General features: G+C 41.7%; 1 protein-coding gene across 1 annotated transcript in view; it reads right to left on the bottom strand.

Moving 5' to 3' along the window:
* Positions 1-1,502: 1,502 nt before the first annotated feature.
* Positions 1,503-16,423, bottom strand: part of LOC101856843 (sodium channel and clathrin linker 1) — a gene marked incomplete at its 5' end in the record, with an annotated part of 21,515 nt that continues 6,594 nt past the window's right edge. The window contains 9 exon segments of the mRNA XM_005108695.3: positions 1,503-2,340; positions 3,290-3,471; positions 4,842-4,980; positions 5,652-5,788; positions 6,644-6,836; positions 7,484-7,632; positions 8,095-8,169; positions 10,096-10,167; positions 11,139-11,237. Coding sequence (XP_005108752.2) covers positions 2,184-2,340; positions 3,290-3,471; positions 4,842-4,980; positions 5,652-5,788; positions 6,644-6,836; positions 7,484-7,632; positions 8,095-8,169; positions 10,096-10,167; positions 11,139-11,237 — 1,203 coding nt within the window.

Raw genomic sequence — 16,423 nt, 5'->3', positions numbered from 1 at the left:
ACTTTTATTGAATTTAAGTGTCCATGGAAACAAAGTAATTTTATTGAATTCAAGTGTCAATGGAAACACAGTAATTTTATTGAATTTAAGTGTCAATGAGTCACAACAACTGCATGATTCTAGTAGTGTCAAAAATAGCTTTATGTGTAATGTAAGGGTGAACAGGAATGGCCTGTGCAAAGCGAACAAAAGAGAGTCCATGACAGCTTAATCTGATTGCTAACAATTTGTCTAAGTCAATGAATAATCAAATATGAGGCATCGTGGAGAAATCAGGTGCTCGTCAAAATAATAAAAGTTTGGAATTTTGTTTTCAATTTTTGTTTTTTGGCTCAACACCTTGTACATGCATGTCCATTCAAAAACACTTTTATGCGTGGGTTTTATGGAAAAATATGTACACTAAACTCACTGTAAAGGCACACAAAATTTTACTTTGCAGTTTCCAAGGACTCTTAAGCTATGGAGGAAGTCACCAAATCATTTTGTTTCCTGTTTTTCACAAAGTGGAACCCCCAATGCCAATAGTAATAGCTCATCATTGTGCTGAGAGCACACAAACAGATACACATACGTACTTACATACGCGCACAAACACACACACACACACACACAGAGAAAGAATGAGAGATATTATTTCTCTCATTCTTTCTCTGTGAGTGGGTGCCTCACTATCTGCATCATATTTTCATATACAGAGAGTGAGGCACACACACAGACAGAGAGAGTGATGACATACAGAGAGAGAGAGAGAGAGAAACACACACACACACACAGACAGAGAGAGTGAGAGACATACAGAGAGAGAGAGAGAGAGAGTAATACACACACACACACAGACAGAGAAAGAATGAGAGATATACAGAGAGTGAGGCACACACACACACACACACACACACACAGAGAGAGAGACATACAGAGAGAGAGAGAGAGTCAGTCATACACACACACACACACACATACAACATGTAGAAGTATAAGTCCAAGTCTCAAAATAAATGAAGAAAATACAAATTTATTAAGTAATTCAGGCATATATATATTTTATAATATATATATTATACATGTATACTGACAGCTTGGGTTTAACTGCAGATTGATTATGATTATGAGATACAGAAAAGGACCTTAAATTGATTCTAGATCTAGATAGATCTATGTGTACTGCGGTGAAGGAAGGTGGATGTGGGGGGGAGGTTGTTTTATTTAAAAAGAAAACAATGACTTGAATGATTGATATATATATTGTGCTAACCGCATGATTCAACCGCCTAAGCAGTAAAATTTTATAAAAATCTCTTTTTGACCCCTTTATGGGGTACAACCTTTGATACACTTTATATTAAAATCCCGAGTTTGAAAGATAACTGCAAAGTGTTTTAATCCTTCAGTAAATCAATCGCCTATATCACACCAGTCCCCAATTTCCTCGTGATTCAACCACCCAAGTACCAGGTTCTGCAGCCCGGTGGCAAATAGGCGGTTGATTCACGCAGGCAGACTCGGTGGCTTGTTGAGGTGTTCACCTGGCACGAAGACGGCGTGACCCACACGACTGTGACCTCTGTCGAAGTGGACTTGAGGGGAACAGACAGCCATTTGAATACTATAGAGACTATAGTACCGTACTATAGTATAAGTATATATATATATATATATATATATATATATATATATATATATATATATATATATATATATATATATGTATATATGTCCTGCATAATAAGTGTGTCATTTTATCGATTAGAATGGAACTACACACCCATCTGATATCCTACACAATAAGTGTGTCACTCAACTTCCTACCAAGTAAGTGTGTCACCCCATGTGCCACACGCTACAACACGGTAAGTGTGTTATCAGATGTGCTGCCCGCAACAACAAAGAAAGCGTGTCACCGGAAGTAAGGCCCGACTCACTAAGCGCAGTTTCTCCTGTCCTACAGAAATAAGAAACGAAGCGCGTTGTCCGATGTGCTACCCGCTAAACGTGTTATCTCCTGTCTGTAGAAACAAGAAAAAGAGCGTGTCATCCTATGTGCTATCCGCTACAACACAGTAAGTATGTCATCTGATGTGCTATCCACGAAGCATGTTGTTATCTCCCGTGCTATAGAAACAAGCAACACAGCCTGTCATCAGTAAATGCTACCCATAGAGTGTGTTATCTCCCAAAGCGTGTCATCTGGAATCCAGCAGCGCGCCCACAGAAGAACGCCCCCTGGCTGAAGTCGTCAGATGTTCCAGAGTTAGCTCCCCTGTGTGGCTCTGCTCCAGGCCCGTCTCCATCCCTGCCACAGAGGTCAAGGCCACCGGCTTCATCGACTCCGACACACCCCTGAGGACAGAAATATACACACGCAATAATGTACAATTTTTTTTTTCTTCTTCTGCTTCATTTCCTACTTCTTTCTCTTCCTCTTCATTAACTACTGGGCCCTTTCACCAGTCACTAGCGCTGAATACTGGTGTTTTGGGAGTTTTTCAAAACACCACCCCAACTCTCAGAATTAACCCTATTGTGATTATTTTTTGACACAGAAGAGCTACATTCAAGCTTAATCTAATACAAAAGGCTACAGTTATCTAAGTCTAGAAGTTTAATTTTTATGATTATTTAAAAATTGGAATGTATTTGAGTTTCCAAAAAGTTTCCACAGACATGACAGATAGAATGAAATTCACAACAACAAAAATGAAAGTTCAAAGAGTTCTGTTTTGATTTGTATCCATGTGTGAGTGTTTGGTGAAAATATAAAAGCTGGTCTATACGTTGAATCAGACCCATACACTGAATAACATGAGACAGATGTAGGGAACGAAGTTGTGATTTCGTCGCGCGAACAACGACACTAGTACTAGAGCTAGATCTAGTTCTAAAACTACAACTCGAGCCGTGTTCGGGTACCTATCCAGGGTCCTAACTATCAGAAACATCATATTCTGAGTCACTAGAACTAGTACATATTTTTAGAGTACATGTATTTGTATAGTTTAGCAGGAGTGGTTTTTCCTCTTTTTGTACGTACTTTTCAATTTGGACATTAACCCTATCCGTACGTCATGTTTTACTAGGGGAACTCAGTGCCACCACTTTCCAAAGAGGAAATTTACTCATTAATCCGATCTGTATGCTTTGCACAGCAGTCTGTTAAAATGATTTTTTGAGAAATACTGAAAGTTTCAAAGAGATCTTCGTAAAAGAAGTATTCTAAAATGTGAAGAACGCAACCCAAGGGGTACAAAATGACCCCAGGGCGTACGGATAGGGTAAAGGAAGCACCAACCTCTGAGTCTGGCTGCGCACCAGCTCGTTGAGCAAACCCTCCCTCTCTGCCACCATCTGTCGTTCCCGCATGCTGTGTCGAGCCAGCTGTTTGCCAGCGTGGCCCGCCTGAAGCTCCGCCTCCCTCACTCGCTCCTCCATGCGCCGGATGTTCTTGGTGTACTCACTCAGCATGCGCTCAACCTGGCAACACAGCGCCAATTAGATACACACCATGAAAAGGAAAAACCTGGTAATGCACACATGATAAGAGGTAAAAACCTTGCAGCATAGCGTCAGTTCATAAAATACATGTTAAACAATCCAACCTAACAAAACGGGCAAATTTTAAGTCAAAATAACCCCCCCCCCCCCCCTTACTCTTCCTGCTTGACAACTCTGATCGTAAACCCACGAGCACGTCTTGACTATCGCAAAGCACCCCCCCTCCTATTTTTTTTGCACCCTGCATTGTATTTATCGTGAGGTCGAATTTCTAAGTGAGTAATGATGGTTGGTACAGGTCTGTGAGTCTGTATCATGTGTGAAAGTCTGTACACCGCGTGTGTTCATTTAAGTCTGTATACATGAGTACAGTGCAGCCTCTCTATAACAACCTTCGATATAACGACATCCTCTGTATAGCCACATGGTGCCCAGGTCCCAATTTTTTCCTTATATATCATTAGTAATTTTTTGTTACCTCTCTATAACGACAACTCTCCATAACGACATTTTTTTAAGGTCCCAACGATGTCATTATAGAGAGGCTGCCCAGTATATAGACAGAGAGATGACTGAGACACACTTACAGTCACACAGACACACACACAAAACACACTGATACATACATACACTCAAACACACAGACACACACACACACACACACACACACAAAACATTCACATTTACAGAGGCTGCTCGGTATTTGAGAGTGTGGAGGATGCCCGTGTCTGTGAGAGTATATGTGTGAAAGTGTGTACATAAGTCTGTATCATGGTATTTGAGAGTGTGGAGGATTCCTGTACTGTATATTTGAGAGTGTGGAGGATTCCTGTACAGTATATTTGAGAGTTTGGAGGATTCCTGTACAGTATATTTGAGAGTGTGGAGGATGGCTGTACTGTATATTTGAGAGTGTGGAGGATTCCTGTACAGTATATTTGAGAGTGTGGAGGATTCCTGTACTGTATATTTGAGAGTGTGGAGGATTCCTGTACTGTATATTTGAGAGTGTGGAGGATTCCTGTACTGTATATTTGAGAGTGTGGAGGATGGTCGTGTCTGTGAGTGTGTATCATGTGTGAAAGTCTGTCAACAGTGTGTGTTCATAAGTCTGTTTCATGGGTATTTGAGAGTGTGGAGGATTCCTGTACTGTATATTTGAGAGTGTGGAGGATTCCTGTACTGTATATTTGAGAGTGTGGAGGATTCCTGTACTGTATATTTGAGAGTGTGGAGGATGGTCGTGTCTGTGAGTGTGTATCATGTGTGAAAGTCTGTCAACAGTGTGTGTTCATAAGTCTGTATCATGTGTATTTGAGAGCGTGGAGGATGGCTGTGTCTGCACTCACTTCAGCCGTCTTCGCCTGACTGTCCTTGAGCAGAGAGGTCAACTCCTCGTTGCGTTTCTTCACGTGCGACATCTCGGCCCGGCAGTCCGTGAGCTTCCCCTCAAACTTGTGCCTGATGGTTTGGCATTCTTCCTTCCACCTGCAGGCAAAATGAGGAACAATATCAACAAACAGAAGATTGAACCATCTGACCCACAGCTATCATCGCTATGTCGTGACCTCAGTGCTTTCTTGTCCTATCTACATTCTTTTCAACTTTGGCCTAGGGTCATTTTGTACCCCCGGGGTTGTATTCTTCACATTTTAGAATACTTCTAGAGTGAATATCTCTTTGAAACTTTCAGTATTTCTCAAAAAATCATTTTGACAGAATACCAAGCAAAGCGTACAGATCGGATTAATGAGTAAATTTCCTCTCTGAAAGTGGTGGCACAGAGTTCCCCATGTCGTATGGATATGATAGTGAAACACGACGTACGGATAGGGTTAAGCTCACTCTTTGTTATGAAATGTTTTCACAGTTATTAAAAATGGAGAAAGGACAAGAAAACACGGAGGTCGTGATGTTTTGTCTACCAATACGGCCACGCAAAATCTCTCACTGATCGATGCATTGCCATAAATTAAATAATTTTCATATATCCTCAGCCCCTAATGTTGTGGACGAGTTATCATAATACTTTCATAAGTCATTACCGTTAGCCTCTCCTACAAATGTGTCACGACGCGGGGGAATCGGGCGCGTTGCAATTTTAGGGTATACGAAGTTTTAAATATCTAAACACATACACACACACAAAGTTGTTTCACCTGGCACTCATCCTCTGTTGCGCAGTGAGCAGGCGCCTTAGCTCTGAGACCGTCTGCTGTCTCGTGTCCTCTGTCGTCTGCAGACGGATCTCAAGGTCGCGCGTCTTCACCTGCTGGTCTTGCTCCATCAGCGCCACCTGAAGGCAGAAAGCAGGAAATGACATAGAAATATACGACACGGAGGAATCAGGCATTCTTCAATTTTTGGGCAGGTCGAGTTATTGGTATCGTCCTTTGTTCCTTTGTCTCGCTTCCAGGAAAGAACATACCTATTAGATCTGTCTTAAATTGAAGTTGAGATATTTGCCATTGAAGAAGGTGGGGGTTGCCTATTTCCAGTGGAAAAATTAGCGAGAAAACGACCGTCAAAGTAAGGCGACTTCCATTGCTTGAGAATCTTTGGAAACTAAAAATTTATAATTTTTGTGCTTTTAAGCAACATTTTTCAGCAAAATGGACAAAAAAAAGGCGAAGAGCCAAAGAACAAAATTTTAAAAATAAAAATACACACACACACACACACACACGCGCGCGCGCGCGCGAGCAAATCTCACCTTTTTCAGACACTTGCGGTAGGCAGCTTCCTTCTCCTTGTTAGCTTCCAACAGTTTCTTGTTGAGTGCATACACATACTCACAATAACACTCACACACGCACATACACACGCTCACAATCAGAGAAAACATACACACACACAAACACTCACACCGACACGCATCACACACCCAACCTCTTTCAGACACTTGTGGTTCTTGTTGAGAGCATACACATACTCACACTCACACACTCACACACACACACACTCACAATCACACACACACACATCCACACACACAAACCTAACCTCTTTCAGACACTTGCGGTAGGCAGCCTCCTTCTCCTTTTTAGCCTCCAACAGTTTCTTGTTGAGCGCATACATACTCACACACGCACACACACACACACACACACTCACACACACACACACACGCACACACCTACACAAACCTAACCTCTTTCAGACACTTGCGGTAAGCGGCCTCCTTCTCCTTGTTAGCCTCCAACAGTTTTTTGTTGAGCGCATTGATTTGGTTCACATTGGCCTCTCTCTCCTCGCTGGCCACCTCAAACTGGGACTGGAACCCAGACACTCGCTCCTGGAGCTGTGCCACTTCCGAATCGCGCTGGATGCGAACGTTCTCCACTCTGCCGATGAGACAGATGCAAGCTACGACGTTATTCACATGTATTACATATTCTCGATTCTGTACACAGTACGAAATACACATATGTGTCACAACATGGTGGAATCAGGCTCTTGTCAATATTTGGGTATGTTGAGGTATTGGTATCATCTTAAAGCTTGGTCATTTGTCTCGCTTCGGACGAAAAAAACATTCATTTATTTTTAATAGAAGTCGAGATACTTGCGAATGAAGGAGGTGGGGGTCAACTGGTTTTAGAGGTAAAATTAACGGGGAAAATAGGCGCCAAAAATGAGTTATTTCCTTAGCTTGAGAGTCCTTGGAAACTGCAAATTTACTACTTTTTTGTGTGCCTTTAATAAACGTTTTTCCACAAAATCCACTCCTTAAAGGGTTTTTGAACGGACATAAAAGGTGTTGAGCCAAAATGATCTTCATTATTATTATTAAAACAAAAATTCGAAAAAAATGTCCAAACTGGCAGAAAATGCCAAATTTCTCGGATTTCATTATTTTAATGAGCACCTGATTTCACCACAATATCTCACATATGTTACACACTACAATCTCTGCTACAATCTCCGCAACAATCTCTGCTACAATCTCCGCAACAATCTCTGCTGCAATCAACAGAACAAAAAATCTCACTCCATCTTGAGTCGGTCCATCTCCGTCTGCATGTTGTCGACCTTGACAGAGGCTTCATCTCTCGCCCGCTCCGCATCGATGGCTCTTTTGTTCAGCTGTTCGTACGCTTCCTTTGACCTTGACCCTTCACTCTTTCCCTCAGAGTAGATCTGGTGAACAGTCAGATTATAGTTCTTATAAAATGAAAGCTGCCAGCAACACATCCAATATGGCTGCACCCCCCCCCCCCCCCTGAAAACTCTCTCACCATTTGAGGATTTCTGACAGAACTGAGGAAATATTGACAGAGAAATGACTGAGACACACACACAAAACACATTCACAATGATACATACACTCACACACACACAAACACACAGACACACACACTCACAGACACACACACCCAGACACACACAAACACAAAACACATTCACAACGATAACATACACTCACACACACACACACAGACACACACCCACTCACTCCCATACACACTCACACAGACAGACAGATAAACAGACACACCACACAAAACACATTCACAACAATACACACACTCAACTCACATACACACTCACACTCACACAAACAGACAAACAGATGAGCGGACACACAACAACTGCACTGACCTGCTGTAGCTCCGACTCCACAGCACGTTTCTCCCTCACCAGCCTGTCTAGCCGTGCCTGGCGCTCCGAACCTTCCTGAAACACACAGGCCAACAAATTACTTCTTTAGATTTTTTAATTTTTTTTAAAGTAAGAGTTTAAGTAAGAGTTTTAGTTTTAGTAAAGTTTTTACGACACTTGCAACTGCATAAGGTCTTATGAGCTCCAAGGGGTGGATGTCAACAGAGATTAGAGAAGTCTTTACAGAGAATCAGCCTTACTCTGCTCACCTCTCGTGCTTCGACAGCACAAGTCTGTTTCAACTATCAAGGCACCCCGGAAATAGCAGGTCTCAAGAGTTTGACAAACATACAAAAAAGTAGAGGAAAAATTATGATAGTAAAGATTAGGAAAGAAAAAGCAGCAGTTCCCTGTTGCAGTACAGGCAGTTATGAGCATGACATTGATGAATCAGCCCATTTACAATTCTACTGTACATAAGAACAGGTTAATGTCCCCCCTTTGAGAATGGCCTAAAGACACTTAAGTCAGTAGCACTGCCACGGGGCGTTTAACAGTTTTACAGCACTTGCAACACAATAAGGTCATATAAGTGCCGAAGATTAGAGGTATCACAAGAGAGTAACATACATAAAAAAGAAAGAGAAGAGATCAGAATGACAGATATTTGGTAAGAAAGAAGGAGCAAACCACACCAGAGCACCCGCCAACAACCGCTCCTCAGAATGAATTACAAAGTTCTATCTGCTTAGTACCTAGTTTTGAGAAATTTAACGTCAAAGATTTGGAATTTCACAATAACATGTCAAAGTCAAGCTTTTTCGGATGCAATTCTTCTAATACCTTGACAACGACTCCGAATAATCTTCCAGTTTTGATAGAGCAGATAGAGCATTTGGTGTCTGACCTCATGGTCTTACTCTGACTCAATAATATAATAATAAATTACACTTTTATTTGTCCCAGAAGGGCACTTTGTTTTACAATGGCAAACATACATACATAAATACATAATTATAAATACGTACATACATAAATACATACATGCATAAATACATACATAAATACACACTATTACACAAATACAGAACAGTTGACAAACAATGCCACTGTCGGTCGCCACTGTGCAGCGCCCTGTAATTTGAGCTAGGGTTGTCGTGTCTTGCTCAAGGACACACTCCAGTGACCACCCATCTGATCCCCGTGTCACCGATACTTGCTTGACATTGCTAAACTCACTACTCACTTAGCCACTGGAGCCCCCATGAATGCACAATCATCTTTCAGAATATTATATGTGAGGCATTGTGGTGAAATCAGGCACTTGTCAAAATAATAAAATTGAAAAAAAATCAACATTTTTCTGATGCATAGTAATTTTTATCGATTGTTATGTTTTGGCTCAACATCTTTTAAGTCCATTATAAAACACATTTCTGTGTGGATTTTACTTTTTAAAAAACAGTGATTAAAAAGGTACCAAAAAAATAGATTTTTCAAGTGTCCAAGGACTCTCAAGCTATGGAGGTCTTCAAATGTTAGCAGCAGCAAATATTTATTTTTTTTTAATGGTAGAGGTAAAATGACGATGGTAAGGATTAGGAAAAAAAAAGCAGCAGTTCCCTGTTGCAGTTCAGGCACAGTTATGAGCATGACATTGATGAATCAGCTCTTTTACAATTCTACTGTACATAAGAACAGGTTAACCCCCCCCCCCCCCCCCCTCCCACTCCAACCTCCTGCAATAGCAAATATCTCGGCTTTTACTCAAGACAGATAGCTATATTTTTCATCAAAAGCAAGACAAATGAACAGGCTTAGGATGATATCAATAACTCCTTACGCCCAAACGTTGTCAAATGTCTACGCACCCATCATTGACTTTCTCTCTCTCACTCACTCTGACACACATTTACTCTACCCATCCACTCACCACCCAATGACTCTCTCTCTTTCTTTCTCTCTCTCTCTCTCTCTAACAATGCACATGCACCCACTCACCATCTCCAGCGCGTGCACCTCCTCTGTCAGCTGAGCTATCCTCTCATTGCACTGTGCTCGCACGTTGTCCACCTGTGGATGGAGGCTTAGTTAGGCTTAGGCTTAGGTTTAGACCGTTCTACTGTGATAGGACGGTGGCTTAGGCTTAGTATTAGACTGTTCTACTACGATAAATAATAATAATAATAATATTTATTACAGGCGCTAAACAGATATCAGAAATAGAAACCATGGTTTCCTTGTCGAAACAGATAACAGAAATAGAAAAGGTCATTTTCTTGTCGAAACAGATAACAGAAATAGAAACCGTCATTTTCTTGTCGAAACAGATAACAGAAATAGAAACCGTCATTTTCTTGTAGAAACAGATAACAGAAATAGAAACCGTCATTTTCTTGTCGAAACAGATAACAGAAATAGAAACCGTCATTTTCTTGTAGAACCAGATAACAGAAATAGAAAACGTCATTTTCTTGTCGAAACAGATAACAGAAATAGAAACCGTCATTTTCTTGTCGAAACAGATAACAGAAATAGAAACCGTCATTTTCTTGTAGAACCAGATAACAGAAATAGAAACCGTCATTTTCTTGTCGAAACAGATAACAGAAATAGAAACCGTCATTTTCTTGTAGAAACAGATAACAGAAATAGAAACCGTCATTTTCTTGTCGAAACAGATAACAGAAATAGAAACCGTCATTTTCTTGTCGAAACAGATACAGAAATAGAAACCGTCATTTTCTTGTCGAAACAGATAACAGAAATAGAAACCGTCATTTTCTTGTCGAAACAGATAACAGAAATAGAAACCGTCATTTTCTTGTAGAAACAGATAACAGAAATAGAAAACGTCATTTTCTTGTAGAAACAGATAACAGAAATAAAAACCGTCATTTTCGTGTAGAAACAGATACAGAAATAGAAACCGTCATTTTCGTGTAGAAACAGATACAGAAATAGAAACCGTCATTTTCTTGTAGAAACAGATAACAGAAATAGAAATCATAGTTTAAAAATCTGAAGGAACAGACAAGAGTTACCTCCTCCCGCGTGCGAGCCCCGGCCTTGACGATGAGTTTCGCCATCGATGTTTTCGTCTCCTCCAGCTCTTCCTCCTTCTGCCTCACCAACATCTCAGCCTGACCTCGGGGGAGAAAGAGAGTGAGTGAGTGAGTGAGTGAGAGAGGGTGTGAGTGAGTGAGAGAGAGAGAGAGAGGGTGAGAGTTAGTGAGAGAGAGAGTGTGTGAGTGAGAGAGAGTGTGTGTGAGTGAGAGAGAGAGAGAGAGAGGGTGAGAGTTAGTGAGTGAGAGAGTTAGTGAGTGAGAGAGTGTGTGAGTGAGAGAGAGAGAGAGGGTGAGAGTTAGTGAGAGAGAGAGTGAGTGAGGGGGGAGAGAGAGAGGGAGACTGAGAAAGAGGGAGAGAAAGAGAGAGAGTGAGTGAGTGAGTGAGAGAGAGAGAGAGGGTGAGGGTGAGAGTTAGTGAGTGAGAGAGTGTGTGAGTGAGAGAGTTAGTGAGTGAGAGAGTGTGTGAGTGAGAGAGAGAGAGAGAGGGTGAGAGTTAGTGAGAGAGAGAGAGAGTGAGAGAGTGAGTGAGGGGGGAGAGAGAGAGGGAGAGAGAGAAAGAGGGAGAGAAAGAGAGAGAGTGAGAGAGAGGGGGAAAGAGAGAGAGTGAGAGAGAGAGAGAATCAGTTCGAGTAAAGAGAATCACATTGACACAATATTAGTCTAAAGCTAATCACTGGCAAAGCAGAATCCTTAGTATTGATAAGATGACATATTTCACTCATTTTTCTTTTTTCTAAATACATGCAGCTGATCACGTGATTGATTGATTGATTGGGTAGATGTTTTACGGCACTATCGACACAATTTTGGTCATTTAAGGGGATGGAGCTATGGTCAACACCCAAATGCTAAATTTAAGGGTTAAATGCTTGTTTTTCTGCACCAAATGGTGTATCTGTGTTCAACAAAAGGTTATGAGGCAAAAAATTCAAGGTCCCAGCCATAACACTCTTGTCACATCAAAAATAAACTGCCGACTCGGCACTTTTTACCCAAAATTTATATTGAGTGAATCATCAAAACTACTCAAGATAGAAGCTCAATATTTGGCATGGTTACTACTATTGGCATGCCTTACAACCTTACAGGGCCAAATTTCAGTTATCTGTATTATGCTGAGAGATTTTTTGTTCTGCTTTGACCCTTCATTCAGATCTCCTTGAGGTTTTGATGCATTGTCCATTTAAAAAGTTAATAATTCACAATGTGTACACTAAACAGCTAAAGTGACCCTGTAAGTTTGTCGGTACATATGTATTGAAGGTTGTGTCCAAATATGAACAAATTCTGACAGTAACTTTCCAAGATCCACTCAATATAGTCTTGCAATATTTTCGAAAAAGCGATTCTGAGAAAATCGCAAAAAAAGATTTTGAATAGTAAAATCATCACCATTTTACATAGTTATCATGAAAAAACAGTACTATTTATCAACCACAGGCATATTCAAACTGTGTAACATAAAGGCTGTGACTCAAGAGGATATATTGGACATTTTTAATCAAAGAAATTCTGACCCACCCCCATAAAAAAATTGAAGAAAAAACCCCCTACCAACACTCCAACCTCAATCTCCCCCACCAGAGGAATAGAATTGTCCATATTTCTCCAGCAGTCTTTGCTCCTCTCGTTGTTTAGCTTCTGCTCTGAGCAGTCTATGTCTCTTTGCTTTTAAAGTAATAGCTGCTTCAACTTTCACTGTCCTGGTGTGGTCCCGCTTCCTCCCCCTCTTCTTTGTTTCAGCACCAACAGGTAGGTCGAGTGCCTGCATGAACTTGCGCGACGATGTTGAGCCAAAGTTAAATTCCGTAACTCCAAGAGCAACTGCAATGCCAAGACGATCCCGGTTGGCGAATAGGTGCTTAGGGCAGCGAGCCCAGATAGTAGCATGGGCGCTCTCATTCGCGTTTTGGGTACTTTGAAGAACACATCTGCTGAGCAAAGCATCCGACGACATTCGCTCGAAAATGGGTCTCACATGATCTGCCACCAGCTTGCAGAGGGGAGTCCCCAGGTTTTCCATGTGGGAGCCAGGAGGTAGCCCCATTGCTTTTGCTTTCTGGTAAAAGCACCAAGAGTCCTTCCCTTTCGGGCAGTTGTCATGGTGAAGTTCGTTGTCCGTGGAGGAACAGTGGTCCACGATGGCCATCACCGCTTGCTTCATTTCAGGCACAGTTGCATTGCTCCGAATTGCTTTCGTGTAATAAGCCTGGAGCTGAGTAATCACGTCAGAACGTAGTTTCCCCTGTCCCTTTCCGCCGAGAGTTACTTTCTGTTTGGACTTCTCAGACACGAGATTGCGAAGGGCAGTGCCGAGGCGCTTGCCGACGTGGTTCACGCATTCGTGTTTTTGTACTGATGTGCCAGGATATGGGTCCAGAGCATGAATTTCTGAAATGGTTTTCGCGTCGCCGTCACTGATCATCGATACGTATCGAAGACCATTTTTTAATATTGACCTGCTCCAGATTCTAAGGGCAGCTTCTTTCTCCATGCCCCCACTAGGGCCTTCATAATTTGCACAGCAGTATGGCTTATGAAGTGCCAGCCACCTTTCATATTTGAGAATGTTCTCCTGCTGAAGTTTCTTCCCTGTGGTGGAACATATGGGACAGTAACTTGTTAACACTTCGTAGTCAACAATCAAACCAGTCTTTCTCTCTATAGCGAGGCCAATTCCCGATTTTGACGTGTGGCCTCTTTTATGCCAACTGCCATCGAAAGAAACATGGATGTCTTTTACTGCAGTAGTTTGTTCTTCGTAAACTTCCTTTACTCTCTCAACTGCTGTGGAAAGGCTCTCCCTTGAAAATGTCTCACACTTTTTACTGATGACTTTTGTGTGAGCTTGGTACGTTTTTTGGTGCAACGAAGGAATGTTCATAAATTCTGAAAAGTTACACAATCCAGAGTGCCCCATACCGGTGGCTGAAGCAGCAGCAACAGCTCTGCGATTAACGTCAAAAACTGAAGTTGAAGACATTTCACACCTGTCTGAAGTGTATGTTTGGGTTACCGTTTCATTACAGTTTTCACATTTAACAGCAAGTGAAATTGCCAGGCCACAGTTCTTGCTTGTTTCATTTGTCAGAGAGAGGGAAGGTTGTAGACACATTGGACACAGAAGGCCTATGAACAATGTTTTCAGAGTTTGGAGGTCAACAACAGTCGATGGCAAGCTGATTGTGAAGTCACCTTGAGATGTTTCAGGAGAGTTGTAGGCCAGTTTTCTTTTGGAGGCAGAAACTGTAGGTGCAGGCTCAGACTCAGCTGGAGCTGATACTGGAGTAGTTTGTTGCTGAGCAGAACAGACGGATGTTGACGGCTGTGCTTCCAGTAGTGATGGCATTGGAATGCCTAACGAAGATGAAGGGGGCGCAATTGCAGCAGTTGGTGACTGGTTGCTATTTCTGGTCGAAATGTTGCGACGAGCAAGAAGGAGCTGTTCTCTCCTTTTCTGCTTCTTCCCAAAAGCATGACCTTTCTTTGTTGCTTGTTTCACCATGACGGAAGCTGAAACAATGAAGAAGAAAAATGGTATATTACAAAAGAGCCTGGAAAAAGACCTCCACTATCCGCCAATACACGTGAAGAGGATACAACTGATATCATTGTTAAAAATGAAATACAGAGCTGCTCGTTTCAGCAAGCTAAAAATTTGGGCAGACGCTCCCGCGGGGCAGGCCCATTTTGGAAATGAAAGCATGTTTCAGTAAGCTAAAAATTTGGGCAGACGCTCCCGCAGGGCAGAGCCCATTTTGGAAATGAAAGCATGTTTCAGCAAGCTAAAAATTTGGGCAGACGCTCCCGCGGGGCAGAGCCCAATTTGACAGCATCAAAGCCACAGACATACATCTTCAATCACCTCTCCATGCAATCAACAATCACAAGTAATGATGTTCTTGTTCTTCACAACCTAACCACACTCATTGTTGTGAAGTCTTCACAACCCTAGAATCTAGTCTAGATCTAGATGTAGATCTGCCACTCATTGTTGTGAAGTGTCCACAAACCCAGCAATCATTATTTACACTCTCAGCGCTCTGAGGAAGCTCTATATCTTAATCCAGATCTATTAGGTATCAACAATAATACATGAACCGGTATAGGACTATAATATTACTCTACACTACAAACAGTAAGAAGGATCGAGGTCATGAGAATCAGCTGATTCAGATTCAGGGCGAAGTGACCCACTTCGGGGTTGGCGAGTTTGAGCGGTCTAGAAACAATTGATTCAGGCAAAAACAAGGGTTAAGCACAGATTTAGCAATTATAGTTATATTCACTCACCTGAATTGACGAAAGGATGGGTTGAGAATTCAGTAGGACGAGAACAATGTGTCAAAACATTCACTGTCTGTTCGTAGGCACGCTGCGTAAACAAAATAGTAATGGCGGTTGTAGGGGATTTCCCTTCGGTTGCTACCGTCTCAGCCAATGACCTTTCGCGAAATGGTCACATGCTAGAAAGGTCCAATCAGGACTTACTACGGGGATTCCACAAAAGTGCGTAAACGGCGCCCCGTGTTATTTCTATACGATACCGAAACTTCAGTAAATGAACGGCCGAAATCGCGATCTTTCCAACGATACCAAACTTTCCTACATTACGACAATGTAAGACCGCATGAGAAAGAGTCAAAGTTACGCTTTTTTAAACGTTTTTTGACAAATATTCTTCACCCCTATCTCTTTCAAATGCATTTTTGAGTGATTTTGAGGTGTTTTTGAGTAGTGAGGCCTCCGAAATGGGATTGCCGACATATTTTTCTACAAGAATATTCCAGAACATGAAATTCGATATTTTGAATCCCAACTTTGAAAATATCGCGTTTGGTCGACCCGTGGATCCCCTTAAGCGCCATCGTGATTTACCAGCCGACATTGACAAACTGGAATCAAAATAGATGCCAAGATTCTGACCTATTCTTGAAAAGCAATTTCCAAATCACCAGTTTCCCAGCGATCAGAAGGACAAAGGGTGAGTGCAAGAAGTACTGTATCTGCCTGATTTCACCTATGATTTGGTCGCTTTGAAGGACAGAAGGGTTAACCCAGATTTCAGGGGTTTCCAGAAATCTTGACCTGCATCAAAAGTGGGCATTGCCCAACCTATAGGAGAAGTTTGATTTCATTGGTGTGTACAATTGTTTGGTTACAGAGAAAACTCTCCTTGTCCTTTAAAGAAACTGAACAAGGGTCCAGAAACCTTACCTTCTATTTTCTCAAAACAACATTTTTCAGGATAGCCCCCTTGT

This window comes from Aplysia californica, unplaced genomic scaffold (assembly GCF_000002075.1).
Source record: "Aplysia californica isolate F4 #8 unplaced genomic scaffold, AplCal3.0 scaffold00709, whole genome shotgun sequence".
NCBI classification, from domain to species: domain Eukaryota; kingdom Metazoa; phylum Mollusca; class Gastropoda; order Aplysiida; family Aplysiidae; genus Aplysia; species Aplysia californica.
The sequence above is the reverse complement of the archived record's forward strand: the minus strand, read 5'-3'. Positions and strand labels throughout refer to the sequence as shown.